General features: G+C 36.8%; 1 protein-coding gene across 10 annotated transcripts in view; it reads left to right on the top strand.

The window, feature by feature from the left end:
* The window catches only part of Pgant9 (polypeptide N-acetylgalactosaminyltransferase 9), a 925,839-nt gene that overhangs the window by 683,823 nt on the left and 218,857 nt on the right, over positions 1 to 23,159 (top strand). For all 10 annotated transcript variants that reach the window (XM_081741029.1, XM_081741028.1, XM_081741019.1 and 7 more), the window contains one exon: positions 10,809 to 10,978. In XM_081741029.1, the coding sequence (XP_081597155.1) occupies positions 10,809 to 10,978 (170 nt within the window). The remainder of the gene's footprint in view (positions 1 to 10,808; positions 10,979 to 23,159) is intronic.

The raw sequence follows: 23,159 nt of genomic DNA, 5'->3' as shown, positions 1-23,159 counted from the left end.
AGGAAGGGATTTTTGCATCGAATTGTAACTGGTGATGAGAAGTGGATTCATTACGAGAATCCTAAACGAAAAAAGGCCTGGGTGAAGCAAGGTGAACCAGGTCCTTCACAACCGAAACGAGATATTCATTGTGCAAAGGTTATGCTGTATATATGGTGGGATTTGAAACGTGTGGTGTACTATGAACTTCTGAAACTTGGTGAAACTATTAAAGGACACCGCTATCGACAACAATTAATGCGTTTGAAGCAAGCTCTGGCCTGAAAACGACCAGAATGGAATAACAGGCATAATAAACTTATTTATCAAGATGATAACGCTCGACCACATGTCGCAAAACCGGTCAAAACCTATTTGGAAAATGTCGGATGGAAAGTGTTACTCCACCCGCGATATTCACCAGACACTGCTCCGTCTGACTACTACTTGATCGATTGCATGAATAACGATTTGATTGGACAGCGGTTCACTTCTTCAGAAAATATCGAAAAATGGATCTTTGATTAGATTGCGTCAAAAGATGAGGAATTCTTTCGACACGGAATCCGTAAATTGCCTGAAAGATGGGAGAAAGTAGTGGCTAGCGATGGACAATATTTTTGTTAACGTATTCATTTACTTTGTTTTTGAAATAAAGCTTCAATTTTTATTAAAAACCGCACGAATTAATTCCTAGACCAAATACTTACTGCAACAAACAAAATTCAACAATTCCTTTTTGTTCAAGAGTTATAGTGTGGACTGACGGACGGTCGTAAGTCACCGTTAGTCGTTAAGATGTTAACGGATTCACTCCTTTAACGAATTCTGCAGAGATAATCAATCTAGCTGTATTGCAACAAAACATATATATATATTTTTTTAATAAAAAAGCTTTCCTTCAAGAGTTATCATGTGGAGTAAGGGACAGACGTATTAACAGTTCAATATTATAAGGCCTACTGGCGTGATCCTAATAACAATCACTTGGTCACAAGTTTACAGTTGTCAACTTTGGAAATACCGAACATCTTCCTGGAATACATATACTCTTAAGACTGTGGAAAAATGAAATAAAATCTTTAAGTTTTACGTCCCACGCTTATGCCGGTTAGGCTAAAGGAGACGGTGATGATGAGAAATGAATAAAATGGTAGAATGAAGAAAGTGGGAAGAAACGGGAGAACCCCCGAGAAAACCCACGAGCGCGCTGTTTGTACACCACAGAGTTCACACGGCTCGAGCTAGAATCGAACCGGGAACCGCAAGCACCGGAGGTGAACGCTCTACCACTGAGCCACCGACATTTCGATATTTATAGTGAATGCTTAATGAAGGAAGCATTAATGGAAATTGGAGATTTCAAGGTTGGAGGGTAGATCATTAACAAGATCAGAATGCAGATGATACTGTTATTATAGGACCGAAGAACGATTACAGGAGATGATTAACAAAATACTTGACATTGGGAAACTATATAGAATGGAAATCAACATCAAAATGTCGGAAGTCATGAAAATATTCCGTGGAAATACGCCCTTATGGGTCAGAGTAAAACAAAGAGTACTCGAAGAGATTGACCATTTCAAATATCTGGGAAGTATTTTGACGAAAGACGCGTACTGCACCAAAGAGATCAGGTCGAGAATTACCATAGCCAAAGAAGAATTCAACAAGCAGCTTTACTCTTAACTAGCAGCCTTAATATTGGACTAAGGAAGAAATTGCTATATGTGGAACATTGGACTTGATGATTCAGAAGTTTGGACATTACGGATGGTAGAGAAGAAATATTTAGAGAGCTTCGAAGTGTGTTGTTGGAGGAAGATGGAGAAGATAAAATGGACAGAAAGAGTAACAAACGAAGACGTTTTAAAAGGGATAGGAGAGAAGAGGACGTTTCTAGCCACCTCCTTCGTAGAAAAGCCATTTGAATTGGGCACATCTTGCGAAGAAATTGTCTTCTTCATACCGCCATAGAAGGAAAGCGAGGAAGAGGAAGAAGAAGAAAACTGTTCGGTGATTTGAGAAATATAAGAAAATATTGGGATTTAGAAGAGAGAGATGTTTCTAAGCCTAAACCTATATATATATAAATAAAATATGCCTCATTAGTCCCACAACCTGTCAAAAGATAGAATACTTCACCCTTTCTGACCTGAATTAATTTTTGGAAATGTAGGATTTTTTTTTTTTTTATTTCAATGGATTATATGTTGAAGTCTAACGAAGTAAGAAAATCCATTTTTTTCCTCAAAATTATATATTACCAGGACACTATAATTGCAACGTATGATACAACTTGGAATCATACGGCACGATATATGCGCTATGAAAGTCAAGAAAGCTTGTGATACAAAATGAAATCACACGGTCACAAAGGGTTAATTATAATAAACACAGAAATACATCAAGACGAAGAATACGCGACAAAACGTACTAGCGACAAAACGTACCACTTACCCTGAGGGCTGCTTGTGAAGGGTTTTCTAAAATCACTTTAAATAATGACAAGCGACAAAACGTACCACTTGCCTGGAGGGCTACTTGCGAAGAGTCTTCCAATCAGCCATCAAATAATGTCAGGCGACAAAACGTACCACTTGATAGGACGGTATATAAGTATATATATATATATATATATATCGGCCAAAATAAGAAGGGGCCAGGGTAAGTTGAACAGATTGGTGCTGAGAAAAGTACCGATGCAAGACCAAGACTACGACTAAGACTAAGACCATACCTGCAAGATTTTCGCCAGACCACGACCAGCAAGAATCTTGCATATGCAATATTTGAATATTTGCTGATTTCCATCACACTTTATCCAGGATTTGGACCAGAGACGGATAGGCATTATTAGAGAGACGCGGGCGCTTTCTCCCACAAGGGCCACCAGCATCTCAATGTCACAAATCAATTGCACAGTTTTCTTTCTACAGTAAGTCAATAGTATTAACAATTGACAATTAAAACCTGATATTCTTTCATCAGTATATTATTCTGAATTGTTCATAATATTATATGAAGTTCAAGGAGAACGTATACTATATTACAAAATTAGCAGATGTTTTAGTGTACTAGTTTTTGATGCTACTGTATCTATCACTTTTGTATTCGAAATATTTTTTAATAAATCTTTTTCAATAGACATCAACATAAATGTTTTCAAATGTTCCTGAGACATGGTACTCGTTAGCCTATTTTTAATGTATTTCAGTTTATTTCAGTTTTGAAAAATTTCTTTCACATGTTACCTGAGTTACGGACAAGTCAATAAAAATTTGTATGCTGGAAACCTGGATAAGTATTACTGCAAAATTTACAATTCTGCAAAATTAAAAAGCAGCACTGGACAATTTTGCAACACGTTTTGCATTCGCTTTCCTTGTAAACAAATGTATTTTCTCCTAATTCTGTATCACTTGCACCATCAGCACAGTCATTTTTTCTCGGTTGTGCTCGTCATCAAAACTGACTTTCAAGGATATCCACGTCCTTCAAAAGTCCAAGAGAATACATTTATAGTATCCTTGGAAATTCTTAACTGAAGTTTTTCAGAAAATATGTAAGTTTATCGAAAGGCACGTCTGGAAGTTCTGTTACTTTACTTGGTTGAAGTGTCTAGGGTCCAAATAATCCATAAAGTTCATTGCTTCTTGAATCTTGAAGAAATACTCAAAACTACCATGAACAATATTGTGTTGAATGCTTCCACGCAGTACCTGGTCATTGGATAGAAGCAGCTTCATCCACAGCACAGGAAAATCTTTGTCCATCTCTGAAGGCGAATTGTCGACAGGTCAATAGAAAAAAGTCACGTTCTAAGTTTTCAAATTTGTTATTGGCCCATTCTGCAAGGCTTAATGCTGCATTCTTAACGGATTCAAAGTCATCTCTCTACTCTTTCACTTGGAACAGAGTAGTCTGCACCATCCGATAGGACTACACTAGCAGCACCCTCTATTTGGAGATAGTTTGACAGAGAGATCGTCACTTGAAATATCTTAAGGAACATTCGTGCTGTCCGAGTTGTTTTGAACTTGAGAAGATCTTTTATATATCCTTTCGCTTTACACCTAGCTTTTGGTTTGATATTTTCTGTAGAAGCAATTTTCTTTATTATGGTCAACTCTATATACAAAGCACTTTCTGGGTTCGAAAAATGACCAAACTTTTTCTGAAAAACAGTGTGTTTTCTACCATCTTGTTTCCGCAATAACTGTAAGACGCCTTTAACATTTTGATCTTCCAAATGTCCATTCGCTGATAAGACTCAAGCATAAATATCGCACAGTCATTCAGCAGAACAATGACACAGAATCCATGCAATTTTTTGTCAGATCACATATGACATGATTGAGTATATGAGCGTAACACCACACGTGTAACTGAGTTTCTTAGTGGTTAAGCGGTTAGCGTATGCGCCTTTGTCGTGGAAGACCTGGGTTCGATTCCTGGCGGGAGCTCACGTGCTTCGGATTTCCCGTAAATCAGTATGTCTCGTCTCATATAGCCTCGCTGCTAAAAGGGCCGTTAAACTCAAAATCAACTGAATCACAAGTGTAACTGATCATAGGTGAATTGTAAAAAATTCAAATGTTACTTGAGCCATTGGTTGGATTTCCAATACACTTCTTAATATCAAGGTTCAACTTCTGCAGAATTTCCAGCAGTAAACCGCAAGGACACTGGCCTGTGGTAGATATGCATTTTACAATGACAACAATACTTTGTTTAACAACCATTTTAACAACATACCGTAAAACAACAGAGCACTGGCCTGAAACTAGTATATCTTGAGTAGTGTCTAACAGAACAGAAAATATTGAAACTTGAGAGACTTCTTTCGAAATATCTTCTCTGATAAGTGTGTTGATAGCATTCAAAACATAATTCACCGTGTTTAGTAAAAGTTATACGACCACTATCCTGATTACTCCCTCGTATATGACTCTTCTCGCTTATCTAAATTACTTTTAAGCGGAAGATCAAATTTGCTTAAGAAAGGAACAATATCCAAAAAGTTTCCATGATCTATAGCTGTGTCTTTCAGTTTATAGGCTGATACATTTCCTCTGTAAATGAGCCCTCTTTTACCAATGAGTTTCTGCACTTTGACAACTCGATACATTACCTGTCTGTTCTTCTCAACCTTATACTGCCGTTGTTTTACCTGTTCATGAGGAAGTAGTTTCTTAACATTATGCTCTCTGTTGTTAGATATGTAAGCACCCACATTGGTCTAATGTATTTTGGAAGACTCGTGTTCTCTTACTCGCTGATAAACGTGTTTAATGTTAGGTTTGTCAAGTACAGAACCTTTAAAAGAAGTTTGTTCGATCTGGAGAATAATCCGTGAACAGGCTGAAAAAAAATGCTTGAAGTGGTACGTTTTGTCGCGGATTAAATATCCGAAATATTTTAATTAGTCCAAGACAGGTTGTAATTTATATAAGTGGTGCGTTTTGTCGTGGAATAAATACCAGAAATGCTTTAATTAATCCATGACAGGTTGTCATTTATGACAGGTCGTCAAAAGTGGTACGTTTTGTCGCGAAAATTCAAGTGGTACGTTTTGTCGGGACACCCAAGACGAAGAGCTTAGTTTAGAATCGTGGTGCATACAAGTTTCCTTGGTTGCGGCAGGTGACTCATCAATAATGACAGAATAGGCCTACCAATGGTGATTCAAATACTTGTTCCCTTAGAGGTTTTACGATTTTAAAATAAATGCCATATATTTTGAACTTGTCTAATAAATAATAAATATTGTTTGTAATGTGATCGAATAATTAAAGCAAACAAACTTTTATATTTCGTCTGAGGAAATCTCTGAGGATTTAAGTGATGAAGGTTTTGATTACGTACATCCCAGCAAACACCTAAGCCAGACCAGATGATAGGATACACATTAATATAACGCTAAGAGAATTTTATTCGTTTCTTTAGTTCTTATGGTGCACAGCACAGAGATCTAAATTATAGTATTTCTTGTGTTTGAGGTTTATCTGCTACCGGCTGTTTATATAGTTCGTTAGGAGCAGGTCTTGCTTTTCAAAGTAAACAGCGCCTTTGCGTATAAATCCTAATGAGCCCCGGGGGCAGCCAATTTTACGGTTATACACCTCGTTGATCAAAGACTTTCCAATAGAGTGCACTGAAATATAAAACGGTTTCTAATTTCAACTTAAATACGCACTCAGTCTTTACACGGCGTTTCCATGAGGATTCTGTTTTGTAAGAATGAAGCTGAGAGAGAGAGAGAAATATATGTCTATTCTTTTTCTTTGCAATGTGCTTTTTAATCGGGTCGTGTTCAATATATCGATTAAGTAATTTCCGCTGTTTCTCGTCTTCAAGAGTGGTTCCCAAGTCAACGTTCTGGATTCGGGAAGGGAGAAGGCTGGCTGCTAATTACAGTAACACTGTTATCAGTGGGTGCAAACGAGTTTGAACCTGCCTAAACTCTTTGGCCTACTTTTGCTTTATTAAGCAAATAAACAGTTCATTTACCAAACGAGAAGATTGAACTCGTGTTTATTGCCAAGCTTTATCATAAGCACCCAACTTCTCTCTCTCTCGCGTGTGTATGTTTCTTTTTTTAATTACTCACAAATGTTTAGCTGCTCTTCTCTTCTGACTGAAATTTATGTGCTTGTCACACACAGGAGTTTCGTTCGGTGAACGAAGTATATTTGCTCTTTTTCTCTTGATGAAGGGAATGAAAATATCAGCAAAAGAAAGATGAGAGCTTATCTAATCGCTTCTCTCTCTCTCTCTCTTGCGTAGCTAATTACCACTAATACCTTGAGCACCAGCGAACTATCCCTCGGGAATAATTATACGTGAAGCTTTACGAGTTTGATCTCTTCCGAGAATAGACGCACATGCTACGCGAAATTACATCTCGAGACTTTCCATACAAGATCCTGAAGCTCCTTTGTTTTTACTCAAAATTATTCCTAGCTCTCAATAGAAGAATGCGATTCCCTATGTTTTATATTCGTAAAATAAACGTATGGACGCAAAACGAGCAGAGCACGTATAAATTATCTACTAATCGTTTTGCTCTATAAAGATTCACGTGTGTCTCACGAAATTGCAACTAGAACTTTTTTCTTTCTTTTTCTTTTATTTTTTCTTTATTTTTTTTTGAATGTCCATCACTTTATGATATTGCCGATTGTTTCGGTCTTATTTAGGCTACGGCTCAACGATGTGTTCGCAACGCGTTTTTTGTGGCTCTTGCGTACGCTTGGAATACGCTGATCATGTATTTAAATGTTGATGGCTAATCACAATATGCTGCAAACACGAAAGCAGTAAAAACGCGCAGAATACGTCTATTCGCGCGTATTTGGTGCGTTTCGGAACAACAGGCCACCTGCTGTTTCGGAATCAGTAAAAGAGGTTTAAAAAAGGGGAAAAAAGGAAAGATTTGTTGTCAGGCAAGGGGATTTTAGCAAGACCTTCATGTCTTCTCACAAGAAACCAACTGAAGCAGGTCAGTCTGATTCTACGTTCCGGCGCGGGAAATAAAAAAAAACAAAAAAAACACCTGGAATCCCTTACTGAGTATGATTTATAACCCTAGCGAAAGTAAATTTATCAAGTAGCCACGTAGATCGTGTTCACTGCGGAGGGTAACGCATCGGAAACGCATCCTCGTTAGCCTAGCCTTATGGCAGACACAACGTACCTCTGCCTTTTTTCTCTCTATTATTTTTTTCGTTATTTCTTTCTTCCTCTTCGACTTTGAGGTGAGGCTGTTTTATTAGCAAGATATCAAATGATTTAAATCGTGTCTTTACTATTTCTTTTTGCTTTATTTATTTATGATTTTATAATTTACGATTATAATAATCTTGTTTTCGAAGAAGTAGGGTGTGGTCTGTAGGATATTCTGTCTAATGAAAGTGGTTCTCATTTGAAAAAAGTTTAAGAAATACTGGCTTACAGCATATGATGAAATATATTTTTGGTGGTTGACTGTGTATTGAAATATAGTACGAAGCTCTTTTATTTTTTAAATATCTGCTCTTAAGTCAACAAATGACAGTCTTGGTCAAATTCGAACATTGTCTTTACTGATACGGTGAAATGTTGCAACAATAATAGTAATAAAGTCCTCGCAACCGAGGGAAAAGATGTAGGAGAGAGTGGAATATTGTCCTGTCCAATTTATGGGTTAAACGGCGCGTACTAATTTTAATCCAGTAATTTCCCGTCATTGGTGAGAATCTCCAAGTTTTATTGGGTGTGCGAGAGAGCAATCTGTTCGTTGATTGGCCTTTTCTCGCGCCTGAGTTACCGCGTCCTGATTGCTTCTAGTACACAAACATTTCTCTTCAACTTGTTTTTTCCTTTTTTTTCTTCTTTCGCTGCTTCTGGGTCGATTACACTATCGAAATTGTGGATGGTGAAACTTGTGAAGTGTAGGGGAGGGGAGAGTAGCACTCCTTCCAAGTTCTCACACTCGACAGCTAAAAAAAAAAAAGAAAGAAAAAAAAACCTGTCAACATTTCACTTCACCCCGCGCGGGCTGTAAAAACAGGGAAATTTTTCTTCGTCGTCCGTCGGGGGTTTTCGACAATATCTTAGTTTCTTTTTTACCACTTTTCTTCTCATTCACTTTCCTAACTCTTTCTTCCTCCATTTCCTGCTTTCTACTACTCGTGGAAGGAGTAGGGTGCTAAAGGAAATGGAAATAATCTTTGTTGAGCACTTGGTTTATTGCCCGGAGGAAGCAATAAAGGCCGTTAGATCTTCCTCCTCGCACTGCCAAAGTGCTTAAGATTGTGCAACTTCCATTAAACTTATAACAAGTTACTCTTTAAACATACGACTTTCTTTTGTAGAAACAACGGATTTTCTGATTTCATTGTAAACAATGATACTTTTTATCCTTTATTATATGCTTTATTATATACACATTCAGAGAAAACTCAGTTTTAATACAGAATGAATAGCTTGTTGATTCTGATTTTCCAGGGTTAACCTTGTTTGTAAAAGATACTTGTTGTTTATTACAGAGAAACTGAATACAGAATTGACAAGGGTATTTAAGTTCCGTCCTGTATATTGTAGGTTAAAATAATACTTATTAAAAGCTCTAGTTGGCTATATTTAATATTTCTTTTGTATATCCCTCCCCCAAGCTTCATGCAATTAGGCAAGTAATAGTGGAGGTAGCGAACTGCGACATTTATCTTGTATTAGAAGTCTCTCTTCTATGATTTACGAGACATAAAGTTCAATTTGAGTATCAGTATTTGTTTTTTACTTCGTTTTTCAACACCTAAGTTATGATGAATAAGTCCCACTGTTAACGTAAGTTTCGGACCATCACCGGGTCCTCAATCCAGTGGAATTGGCGGGTGCACAGACAAAACACTCATAGTATAGGTCTCTTCACACCAAATCATCTCGCCTATCAGAGAACTGGGAAACATGATTACGTCATCAGCCAGGACATTGTGCACTGAAGTTGCTCGCCTAAAAAAAAAAAAAAAAAAAAAACTTTTATTGGTTCTTTTAGTTGCATTTTGCAAATATTACTTAGGTTGCTTCCAGTGGCGGATATGGAAGATAAAATGTGGGGGCAGCCAGAACTCGGACCATGAGTTCATATATATCATGAGTTTACGAATACCATTTTAATTTGAAATCTGTTGACACACTTCATTAACACGGAGTAGGAATAAAAAAAATACGAATACATTTCTTTCACCAGTTACAGTTAGACATAAAGTACGAATTAGCAGTTAAATAAATCTTAAGGATTTAAATGTGTGGTAGCTAAACAGATTAGTTACAAGACATTGCGCTTTATAAGCTAAAATATTGTAATTAACATTCAAATGAGAAATTGTCGGAGAAAATAAATGTTGAATATAAGTAAACAATTCACCACTATTAATGTTATCCTCGAATTGTCCCAGGCCCGTATCCAGGGGGATCTAGGCCCCCCTAAATTTTCGCTGCCCCCCTAAAATTTTCACAGCAGGTTTGGAAATGAACTATAATACGGTGATGAATTAATTATACTATGGTTGGATCGGCCCTCCCTAACTTCAGTCCCCCCCTACATTTTTGGGCTGGCTAGAGGCCTGAGTGTCCATTATTCGGTAAAATTTTGAAGAGAGTAGCAAGAAATTGTAACAATTAATTTTTGCTTCTCGTGTAAAATATGAAAAAGCACACTTTTCTTTCTTTTTTTTTCTTTTTGTCTTCATTTCTTTCATATATTTTACTACCGACACATACTGACAGAACACATAATTGTGATCCATTCAACAACTAATTTGTCGATTGCCTCTGTTTGCAAATTGATTTCAGTTTCTCATGGATTCTGCAGAAGTTTCCAACGTAACTCTCTCCCGGTGGATATTATGGCTAGGTTAGAGATTGACACTGTGGACTTGAAGTATTGTTTTACACAGTGCGTAAGAGAGAAACTGCAAGTCAAACTATATCTAATGTTTCAAAAATTTTCCAATAAAGGATGCAAGGCAATGTTTATCATAAACTTTCAAAAAAATATAAATACTAGCTTCAATTATTTTTGTTACTAAAAAAACTCCGGCCCCGGGCTACATCTGCCACTGGCTACTTTGTAAATTTTGGATATTCTGAATTGCCTAAAAAAAAAAAAAAACTTATTTTGAAACATGTGTGAAGAAGCGGAAGGAGGACCATTAAAAGGCAGACTTGAAATGATTCTCGTGTTTTGCATAAATTGTCTTTACATGTATTTCCATTTAGATATTTACAACTATGCGCTAATTACTTTATTAATGAGCTTTTTGTTTGATTTTTCATTCTAGGTGTAAAGACCCGAATCGTTACCTCGAAAATCTCCCTCAGACCTCCGTGATCATCTGCTTCCACAACGAAGCTTGGTCCGTGTTGCTAAGAACTGTTCACTCAGTGCTTGATCGCTCCCCGCCTCATCTTCTGAAAGAAATCGTTCTCGTCGATGACTTCTCAGACATGGGTAAGTGTTTCACTCTAATAATTACGTCATTTTGTCAGTTTTTAGAGCAACGTCATAGGTAAAAGTGATCCTGTGTACTTAAAAGTGTTTCTGGTATGCTTAGCTCCTTGTTCTTTTCTCAACGGGAAAACGGAATTTAATGTTGTTCCGTTCAAAACCTTTTTGAATTACAAGTTAGACACCTTCGGTCTAGAAAGCTCGTTGAGAATTTCACTTCAATCCTGCATTCGGTGCATGCTTCACCTGCATGGTTTAAATGCGGATTCCTTTGTAGTGTGAAGAATCTCTGTAGATTTTTGAAACAAATAAGATGCTGTTTGAAGACAACAGCGGTTGCTAATCCTAGCATGTTTATAATAAAAGGGTTAAAAACTCTCGTATACAATATTCACTCTACCTTTAGAAATTATAATATCCTACTGTGACAAACTAGTTGCTAATTATGTTCTAAAGGAAATATTCATTAAAAAATTATGCGTGCCCTGTCTTATATAGTTTTTGAGCTTACGTAATTCACAGACTAGATGAGACCGCTTTATTAATCTTTAAACGTCGGCATTAAGCGAAAACGCGTAATACATTTTTTCTAAAATAAAATACAGAGTGTTTGAAAAAGAACTCTCTAGTTTTAAGTATAAATTTAATTGGGAAATGAATGAAAGCTTACATCAATGAGTACATATCACGAAAGAGAATCCTTCAAGTTTTGTTTGATGTTGGTAGACTTGAACGTGGGATCCATTTGTGGTCCTGCACACGTCGAGACGATATTCCACTTCTCGCCAGTATTCACAACATTTCAGGTGTAACTGTCCCAAAACTGTACATATTTTTGCTATAGGTGGTTCACCACCATACTGACGTCTAAAATTACGTTGCACCGTTATAACTGACTCAGTTTTCGGAAGCCAAATAACACACTGCGCTTTCTGTTGCGGAGTACACATTGTTGCTGACTTGCTCTGTACTGCACGCCTGCCTGGACTGAACTCAGGAAACAGAGGGAAAAAAAAAACAGCAATGGTGCCGTCTCAAGGTCAAGCAGACCTGCCAACTGCAGGAAAGTTGATGAATCAAACATCACAAACTAGAGTAGTGTATGTCACTTTGTACAGATTCTAGGATACATTAAAACTAGAGAGTTCTTTTTCAAACACACTGTATTAACAAAGTAGAGACCAATTGTTTCTGTTATATGCCTTTCAAAGTGAAATCTGTAAGTTTTATGTCCCACTGTTATGTCGGTTAGGCTAAAGGAAATGGTGATAATGAGAAATGATTGAAATGAAGAAAGTGGGAGGATTCTGGAGAATCCCGAGAAAACCCACGCACACGGTGTTTGTGCACCACAAAGTTCACTTGGCGCGAGCTGGTGAACCCATGCACCAGTTGTGAACGCTCTACCACAGAGCCACCGCGGGTCCTTTTCATATCTTTCAGTCCACTCGGAGATGAGATGTTAAACTAAGTTTCAAGTTATATAAACCCTTCAAAAAAGTATAAATCATTTCACTTCTAAAGAGTTTTCTTGCATTTACAGTGCCCCCTTTTTAAGTGTTAATAGAAGGTCCTGTTTACCTTACTGTTGAAGCAAAACACAAAAGGGTATAATAAAAATCTCTAAAGACTCGAACCGGCTGCCTTTGTATTGATCCTGAGACATCTTCCGTTGACCGCAGCTCTTCCAACAGACCATTTACGGCACATGCATGGTGTTTTGGTGACTCATTGTTGTCACAATTTAAGGTCTCTTAAAAATTTTACCGACTATTTCTAAATGTATATATGCGGTGGATATATATATTGAGACTTTAGAATAGAGATATTGCATGCAGAAGAATTCACAAGGAAAGGACATGAACTTCTCATCCGGACATCCGATTCAAACCTAGTCCTTTCGATAAACGTAACAAAGATTTGTTCATGGATAAAAAAAATTAGATGCCATGGACAACGGAGTAAGCCCCTGGGGCCCATTAATTCTGTTAGTATAAAGGAAATCATAGGCTCGCAGTGAAATATCTATTGCATCAACACTGTTCATTAGAGAGCCATTGTTTATAGTTCATTCTCCTCAGCATGAAACAGGCTTTCCAGAGGTGTTATGTATTAGTAGTATGGGCCCCACTTGGCCTCACTTTGGACTTTGACCCCGACCTTTGTGACGTCATAGGTCAAAGGTCAATGACCTTGGCCCGGGGTCAATGACCTAGGGGTACCTAGGACCACCCCCTCTAAATTTTGGCAGGGGTACCATGGCCCACCCCCTAAATTTTGGCAGGGGTACCTAGGACCACCCCCCTTAAATTTTGGAAATTGCCAAATCTAAAAATTTGGTATGGTAGCCTAGGACCATAGTATGTACCTCTATCAGTATTGGGGGTCTATGTCGTTCCCTTTTATGGGTAAAAAATTGCCAAAAATTCAAATTTCGGAGGTTTTTGACCTAATTTATCCCCTTTGATGAGGTGTTATTACCCTATATAGTTATATGGGCGTATACAGGGGTCCATTACCTCTCATAAGACATGGGTATATTAATGCACCCATTGAAAAATTTGGGAGGGGTACCTTGGCCCACCCCTTAAATTTTGGAAATTGCCAAATCTAAAATTTGGTATGGTAGCCTAGGACCATAGTTTGTACCTCTATCAGTATTGGGTGTCTATGTCGTTCCCTTTCATGGGTAAAAAATTGCCAAAAATTGAAATTTCGGAGGTTTTTGACCTAATTTATCCCCTTGGATGAGGTGTTATTACCCTATATAGTTATATGGGCGTATACAGGGGTCCATTACCTTTTATAAGACATGGGTATATTAATGCATCCATTGAAAAATTTGGGAGGGGTACCTTGGCCCACCCCTTAAATTTTGGAAATTGCCCAATTTAAACATTTGGTATTATAGTATAGGACCCTAATATGTATTATGATAAATTTGGGTGGTCTACCTCATTCCCTTCTAGGGGTACAAAATTGCCAAAACTATAAACGTAAGCAATACGTTGTACCACGTGTTTGGTTTTCGACCTAATTTATCTCCTTGGATGAGGTCCTATTACCTTATATGATTATATGGTCATGTATAGGGGTCCATTACCTATCATAAGACATAGGTACATTTGTGCACCCCGGGAGGGGTACCTCGGCCCACCCCTTTAATTTTGGAAATTGCCCAATTTAAACATTTGGTATTATAGTATAGGACACTAATATAGATCACTATAAATTTGGGTGGTCCACCTCGTTCCCTTTTAGGGGTACAAAATTGCCAAAATTTTAGTACAACCACGTGTTTGGTATTTGGTACATTTTATCCCCCTTTGATGAGGTTCTATTACCTTATATGGTTATATGGTCATGTATAGGGGTTCATTATCTATCATAAGACATAGGTACATTGGTGCACCCCGGGAGGGGTACCTTGGCCCACCCCTTAAATTTTGGAAATTGCCCAATTTAAACATTTGGTATTATAGTACAGGTCCTCAATATGTATCATGATAAATTTGGATGGTCTACATCGTTCCCTTTTAGGGGTACAAAAATTGCCAAAATATAAACGTTGTACCACGTGTTTGTTTTTTGGTCCATTTTATCCCCTTTGATGAGATCCTATGATTACAAGGGGTCCATATCCTATCATAAGACATGGGCACCCTTCTTAAATTTTGGCAATGGGGGTCCACTGAAATTGTCCAATTTAAGCATAGTACAGGACCTCAATATGTTTCGGTGGTCCTATTTTCAAATTTTTAAGTACAACCACGTGTTCGCTTACTGACTCAATGTATTCTATTTGATAAAGTTATAAGGTATGGACGGTATCTCCTTTCAATTTGGTAGTACCCTTCGGGTGTAGTACGGTCACGTGATCAATGATTTGGTTTTGATGCGCGACGAGGTCCCTGGTCAATGTTCTTTAGGAATTAGGTGGAAACTTTGTCCAGGGTTCTCGTCTTATATCGCACAGTTCTTTAGGAGAATCTGATAACGTTGTATATGGAATGGACAATAAAAACACATAAATAAGTATAAATTGTATTTTATTCATTTTTCTGGTTTCTTCTTTTTCTTTCTTATTGACAATGTTTGTATATTGAGCTGGGTTTCTTCATTAGACCGCCTCCTCTTCTTGATTGTAATGATTTGTTTCCATGTTTTGCAGCATAGCACCCGTTTGCAAAGCTTCGTATTGTGAATTCTGTAAAAAAGAACGAGGAAAAAGATGATTAGTATAGAAATAGATGATGATTAAACAAATACACTTACAATGATAAATATGATAAAATTACCTGGAAGGTATATTGCAGCAGTCTACGATCATTAACCGTTGGTACTGTTGTGAACAAATATTGAATTTCACGCAGAGATTTTCCTTGGGCTTTACAGCACAAATAAAAATAAGCATAATAGCCACATACGGATGAACCAAGACTTTGCATTTGGCTATTATTATATTTATAGTACATACAATGAAGTTTTAAGAATGCAACATGTTGTGGTACATAAGGAGGAAGGCCATAGCTGTCAAAATATTCTCCAACACCGCGATGATCAATATAAATTGCAATCCAATGGCTTCCTAGTTTTGTGGATGGATCTGTATTTACAATGATTGCCAGAGGAAGAGAAATCCGTGAGGGTAACTCATCGCTTGCAAATACCCCGGTAAAATGATTTCTGAATAATGGACTACCGTGTAAAGCACTAGCTAATTGTAATGTATTCAACATCGTGAATGGAAATGATACATAACGTATACGTACCTTGTAATTTAAAAGTCCAGGATAATGTTGCGCTGGTGGTCGATCTCTAGGAGTGAGGAAAACTCTCCATACACAATACAGTTTGCAGGTGCTGCTAATTTCTCTTGGAAATGAACTTCCAATCGGATGGCGCCATGTCGTTGTAAATTCCAATAGTGACAATCTCCAGCAGAAGAATCGGGAGTTAGGTCAAATACAAACAGTGTATATCCATTCTTGTAGTCGGCTCTTGAAATTGTATTTCCAGTATTGGTAAAATGTATGCCAGAGCCTGAGAACAATGTGTGGTACGATGAAATGTAGAGATTTTCTTCAAAGTTGGGTTGCAATGGTTTTGAAGGTACAGCTTTTCCATCCACGTACAATGTAAAGAAATTAATGTTTAGATGTTGAAATTCAAATGGATTGGTGGTAATAGTTCCACTGGATGCTTCATTCGATGTAAATCCTACAATAATACGATTTGGCAATGTTCCCATAAACAGGTTATCAATAGTTTTGGATTGTATATCCTTCGGGATGGTAAATGATTTCATTTGAACCCTTGTCAGAGGATACTTTGCCGGTGTAGATTGTAAAATTTTATTGTGTGCCAATTTAACACTAGGGCTGATGCTGACTTTTTTCACCTGCAACGATGCATCTAGAATATTGATTTTTGCATTGACACCACTTTCACCGGCCATGAGACAAAAGTTTGGTTTTGCAGGAATAAGTTTCACACGTAATTCCACTCCATGAATTAAAAATTTATCTTGATTAAAAATGTCACAATGAAGATGTCCAATCATATCGAATTTCATACTTTGTTTTGTCAGATCATAGCGTTGTTGAAATCCTTTGTTCTCACCTGTGGTTGCGTTCATATGACCAGCCGTATCTTGATACCACATTGCTGTTTGTAAATGTGTATTTTTAGCTCCATCACTATAATTGAGCAGTTTTTCCAGGTACGAACGATATGGATGATTATGTGACGGAAATGAAATCAGTTTATTGTTCAAGTAGATTTGTACTTCACTAAACATAGCATTTAGAAAATCATTGACAGGTGCAATTGCTTTATCCGTATTGATGAAGGAGGAACCATCTGGTTTCACAATTTGTGCTTGGATGTACAATAAGGTTTGTGGCAAATCAATGTATTCATCACTGCTACCACTCACTACAAATTCTATTGGTGAATTTTCAGCTATTGAACTAATTGGTTTGTAGCCAATAATACGATTGTCCAGAACACTGGTTTGCGTGGGCAACGTTGAAAAAATGTCCAATTCACTTTTTACACATTCACAGGATTGATGATGTAAGAAAGCCATCGTTGAATTAATCAAAAATATCTGGTGACGATGCCAATGATTTCTTCTTCTTCTTATGTGATAATTTACGTCTCTTTGTAGGATTGATGGTGTTGTTGATCGTTGGAAGGTCAACCTCAAACTGAGAGCAGTCATCCCATTTTCGTTTATGATATCCACTTCCCAGCATAGTTTTCAACTTATTTTTAGCTTTTTCTTGTAAATTTGTTTTTGCCTCTTGCATCCGTTGATGAAACGATTCTTCCAGCGGTTGATTCGAGATCACAACATCATTAATCATATTGGCACCTGATTTTAATAATTCTTTTCCCACAGTTTTAGCTCCTTGCTTCACAAGTGGTAACACTGAACGAAATAAGCCACCAAGGAAACTTCCAATGCCATGTCCTGCTTGATAGGGACTTCCCACATAGACGTTGCCGATACCGGATAACGCTTGTTTTTGGTAGTATTGCAAATACGGATCAGTCATGACGACGACGACGGAAATGTAGTTTTGTAGACACCGTTCCAAAGGTGAATGGCATAGGATGACCTGTGCTATCCCTTATATCGATTTGTATTTGCTCAAAATTCATTTTTTCCACCGGAACATAATGTGCAGGATTAAAGATTTGCACTGCATGACTTCCAAAAGTATGATTCACAGGATCCATGTTGACAATTCGTAGCAAGGGTACCATTGTATCTCCAACAATGACAGATTCAATAATGTCACAATAGACGTACATTTGTGATGGTAAGCCTAATCGTACATCCGGTGTATATTGTCCCTTTTCCATATCTTTTAAATCACTTTTTGGTTCAAATCCAAGCATTAAACTAACACTTGGTGAAATTTGTACAGAAGTATGGATTTCCTTTTTGGGATGTCTTATGAGGCATATATTATTAGTTGCGTCATGAGATATAAATAAATTGGTTTCTTTATGATGTATATTAATTGCATGAATAAGATCCCGTATATTGTTATAATAGCGTACAGGGATCGTTACAACCTTCCACGGTTCTTGATCATTACTACTTGATGATTTGTAATATATTTTATTGTTTTTACTGTTAATGTTCAGCAAAGAATGTGGATAATGAATCTCTACAATTGCCACATCCCATTTCTGGCGAAACTCTACACGTCGTTGTAATTTCGTAATATATGAAGTCAATGTATTTTCTGGAAAATAATCCATGGAACTATTACTGGGAAGTGTAACGTAAAAATCTTGATCAGGTTCCATTCTTCTTCTTCTTCAATGAAATTGCAGGGATCCACGAATTGAATGAGGAAGGATATCCTTTCCACTGGACGAGATACTCCTTTCTGCGACCTTTTGTTCTTGTACGTAATATTTTATCGATGAGGAACGTCGAAGGGAGCGGCACTGGTTGTAATTCTTCTCTGTAGAAAACACCATCGATGAGTTGATGATTTAAATCCTCTAGTCGATACACTGGTGGGTTTCTTGGTACAATGGCTTTTACTCTGAATATTTCCCAAGTCCAGTTCTCGAGGTAACCCTTGTCAAAGATACGTTTTGTTTTACTTATACGAACAGTATCACCAACAGATAAATCCGTATCTTGTTTTGAACGTTGTAGCTTTTTGTCGTATAAGTTATGCCACACCTCCAGTAAATTGTCCTGAGAAACGTTTGCAGGTGCCATTTTAATACTGGAATGCCGACTTTCATTGTATGCTTTTACAAGTGAAGGCAATACTTTGATGTAATTGTATGTTTGATATTTGGTAAAGTATTTCCACATACGATGTTTCAATGTCTGATTAAATCTTTCTGCGATGCTGGCTTTAATATCTGGATCCTTTGTTGTAACATGTTGCACATTGTGTTTCCTGAGAAACTTTTGTACTGTCTTGTTGGTAAATTCAGTTCCTTGATCACTACGTAGTACAATTGGTTTCCTCTCCTGGAAAATCATTTCAAATGCATTCACTATATCCTCGGCACTTTTTGATTTTAGTGGTACAGCCCACCCGTACCGGCTAAACACATCAATCACTGTAAGAATATAGCGGTAATTGTCATTATAGTTTTGAAGTGATTGTAAATCATTTAAATCACATTCCCATTGATCATCAATATTGTTGACAAGATAAAAATCTCTACGGAAACGACGACGCACAGGACGGTGTAACGTGTAGGTAGGTTGTTTGTTTAACCAAAGTTTTATTTTGGCTAGAGGTATAGATTTTCCTGTGGCTTGCCATAATTTCTTTGCAGTAGAAAACGATGCAGGATGTGCTGGATTGTAATAAATGGATTTCAACTTTTTGTTCATGGTTTGTACGTTGACCATTGTGGAATAATACGTTTTCTTTTTGGTCGGACTTCTAAAACATCATCATCTTCTTCTTCTTCTTCTTCTCCGGAAGAAAATAATTCAGGTGCCGGTTTTGGTGGTGCAGATCCTTCAGATGCTGTTGTACTATTATGCTTGACAATATAGTTTAATCTTCGTGGATTACCAATCAATTCTTGAGGTGTGTTTGACGATGCAAGGTAGTTGCAAAACAATTCCCAGCCTTGAGGATTAGAATGTTTCCTCGGTCGAGTCACATCACACATTAAATCTACAATATTGGATCCCTGTAGTTTATTATCGTTGATGTACACTGTTCCTTTATGATCCCACGTAATTGCGTCATCTTGTTTTAAACGACGGAATAGTAGTTCGGCTTTCTTACGATACATTTGTGGTATTGCGGCTAAAATTTCTTGTTTCGTGCTATCGTCAACATTCGGGACGTCACCATCAGGTTTCATTGATGTAATTGTAAGTGGTATTGGTTCTTCTTGTTTACGTATCACATAAAGATATTTCTGTAATATTCTATTGTACTGATTCCATTTTTCTTCATCACTTGGATACGATGTATTCAATATGGATTGCATTTCACGATCGAGATTAGATTCTCGATTTTCACTCACACGGGATGATGATGCATGCATTCGTTGAAGCATTTCTGGTGGCACTAAAACCATCTTCTTGCTATGTTCCATGATGTTTATTGTTTAAACAAAATACTGGATAACACACTTCCTACAATAGGTGCAAGTAATGCAGGTAAGAATCCTCCTTGTTGTACGGCTAAATGTTTCTTCTTTTTATCCAATGATTTTGTATTGTCTACGAGATAGCGGAGCGTGTTCTTGTAACGCTTTAATCTTGACTTCTGCGCACTTGTCAGTGGAACATTGCCTTTTAAAACATTATAACAACATTCACAAATACTATGAATTAATGAAGCGTCTGCATTGGCAATAATAGCTTTACGCAATCTTGGTTTAGCTTTGTGCAGAGCACGTAGCAGATCAGCGTGTTTCACTGTAGGAGACATCGTGACAGACTAAGTCATTCTTTTCGCATGCACAATAATTTAAACATGTTTTGTTGGTACGTAAACATAATGATGCAAATCGTCGGGAAAAATATTTGTACGAAATCGCATTTCATCGGGTGTATCTTGTTTAAGATCCATCAGTAAATAACCATGTGGATTTCTTGTTGCGTCTGCATAACTTTCTTGTAGAAACAGTGGATGCTCAGGCATGATTTGATAACTCATATGCTTGATTTGTGACTTGTCACGTGGATTTTTAAACAACACCAAATACGAACAATTTAAACTCATATTTCTATTTGCTTTACTTTGATGAAATACATTTTGTGTTATAAAAATCACACTAATATTTCGATGATGTGATCCTTTTGTGAACATATCAACAATATCACTATTCACTTCTCGCATATGGTCATCAATAATAATCAAATGTGGTCCATCTTGAGGCTGAAAATCTTTCATTCGTGGAAGTCCTTCGTGAAATTCTACTGGAACTGGCAATGTTGCATACACGTCTTGCCATTCTGCATAATACCAGTATATCTTACGAAATTTTGCATTGATCATGGTTGGGAGATGTGACAGTAATCGCTTCACAAAATACGTTTTTCCACACCCACTAGGCCCTGCGAGAATACAGGTAAATGGATGTTTCCACTGTGTATCCATGATGAACACTAACACCTTGTTTCAAAAATGATGCGTATTTAAAGCGAGTACAAATTTTTTTTGTTTTAGTTTGTAAATTCTTGCACTCACTGGTGTGAAAAGGTTAAAACCGTTCATCTGTTTATCGAGTAGTTGGAAACCGTTTATTTGTTAATCGAATAGTTGAAAACCGTTTGTTATTCGAATAGTTAAAAACCGGATAAAGTTTAACGGTTAACCGTGAAAGCTGATCACTGTTTGATTTAAATTCTATTTGAAAATTTTTCGTTTCAAATTTGTTTTGAAATTTTTGTTTCAAAAATTTTGTTGAAAATTTTTTGTTTCAAATTTTTTTCAAATTTTTGTTTGAAATTTTTTGTTTGTAAATTTATTTTCAAAATTTTTTGTTTGAAAATGTTTCGTTTCAATTTTTTTTGTTGAAAATTTTTGTTTTGAAATTTTTGTTTTCAAAATTTTGTTTGAAATTTTTTTCGTTTGAAAATTTTTAATTTTTTTGTTGCAAAATTTTTTGTTTAAATTTTTTTGTTCGAAATTTTTGTTTTGAAATTTTTCGTTTCCAATTTTTTTGTTTAAAATTTTTTTGTTTCAAACTAAAAAACTTTTTGTTTGAAATTTAAGTTTAAAAAATGTTCGAATTTTTTGTTTAAAATTTTTTTGTTTCAACATTTTTGTTTCGAAATTTTTTCGTTTCAATTTTTGTTTTCATTTTTTTTAGTTTGAAAAGTTGAAAAAAAAGTTTTAAATGCCAAGAATCTTTCCTAGAGAACATTGACCAGGGACCTCGTCGCGCATCAAAACCAAATCATTGATCACGTGACTGTACTACACCCGAAGGGTACTACCAAATTGAAAGGAGATACCGTCCATACCTTATCAAATAGAATACATTGAGTCAGTAACCGAACACGTGGTTGTACTTAAAATTTGAAAATAGGACCACCGAAACATATTGAGGTCCTGTACTATGCTTCAATTGGACAATTTCAGTGGACCCCCCATTGCCAAAATTTAAGAAGGGTGCAACAATATACCCATGTCTTATGATAGGATATGGACCCCTTGTAATCATAGGATCTCATCAAAGGGGATAAAATGGACCAAAAAACAAACACGTGGTACAACGTTTATATTTTGGCAATTTTTGTACCCCTAAAAGGGAACGATGTAGACCATCCAAATTTATCATGATACATATTGAGGACCTGTACTATAATACCAAATGTTTAAATTGGGCAATTTCCAAAATTTAAGGGGTGGGCCAAGGTACCCCTCCCGGGGTGCACCAATGTACCTATGTCTTATGATAGATAATGAACCCCTATACATGACCATATAACCATATAAGGTAATAGAACCTCATCAAAGGGGGATAAAATGTACCAAATACCAAACACGTGGTTGTACTAAAATTTTGGCAATTTTGTACCCCTAAAAGGGAACGAGGTGGACCACCCAAATTTATAGTGATCTATATTAGTGTCCTATACTATAATACCAAATGTTTAAATTGGGCAATTTCCAAAATTAAAGGGGTGGGCCGAGGTACCCCTCCCGGGGTGCACAAATGTACCTATGTCTTATGATAGGTAATGGACCCCTATACATGACCATATAATCATATAAGGTAATAGGACCTCATCCAAGGAGATAAATTAGGTCGAAAACCAAACACGTGGTACAACGTATTGCTTACGTTTATAGTTTTGGCAATTTTGTACCCCTAGAAGGGAATGAGGTAGACCACCCAAATTTATCATAATACATATTAGGGTCCTATACTATAATACCAAATGTTTAAATTGGGCAATTTCCAAAATTTAAGGGGTGGGCCAAGGTACCCCTCCCAAATTTTTCAATGGATGCATTAATATACCCATGTCTTATAAAAGGTAATGGACCCCTGTATACGCCCATATAACTATATAGGGTAATAACACCTCATCCAAGGGGATAAATTAGGTCAAAAACCTCCGAAATTTCAATTTTTGGCAATTTTTTACCCATGAAAGGGAACGACATAGACACCCAATACTGATAGAGGTACAAACTATGGTCCTAGGCTACCA

The sequence above is a fragment of the Thermobia domestica genome, chromosome 15 (assembly GCF_964235325.1).
Source record: "Thermobia domestica chromosome 15, izTheDome1.hap1.1, whole genome shotgun sequence".
NCBI classification, from domain to species: Eukaryota; Metazoa; Arthropoda; class Insecta; order Zygentoma; family Lepismatidae; genus Thermobia; species Thermobia domestica.
Note: the sequence above shows the minus strand (reverse complement) of the source record. Positions and strands in the feature narration are given on the sequence as shown.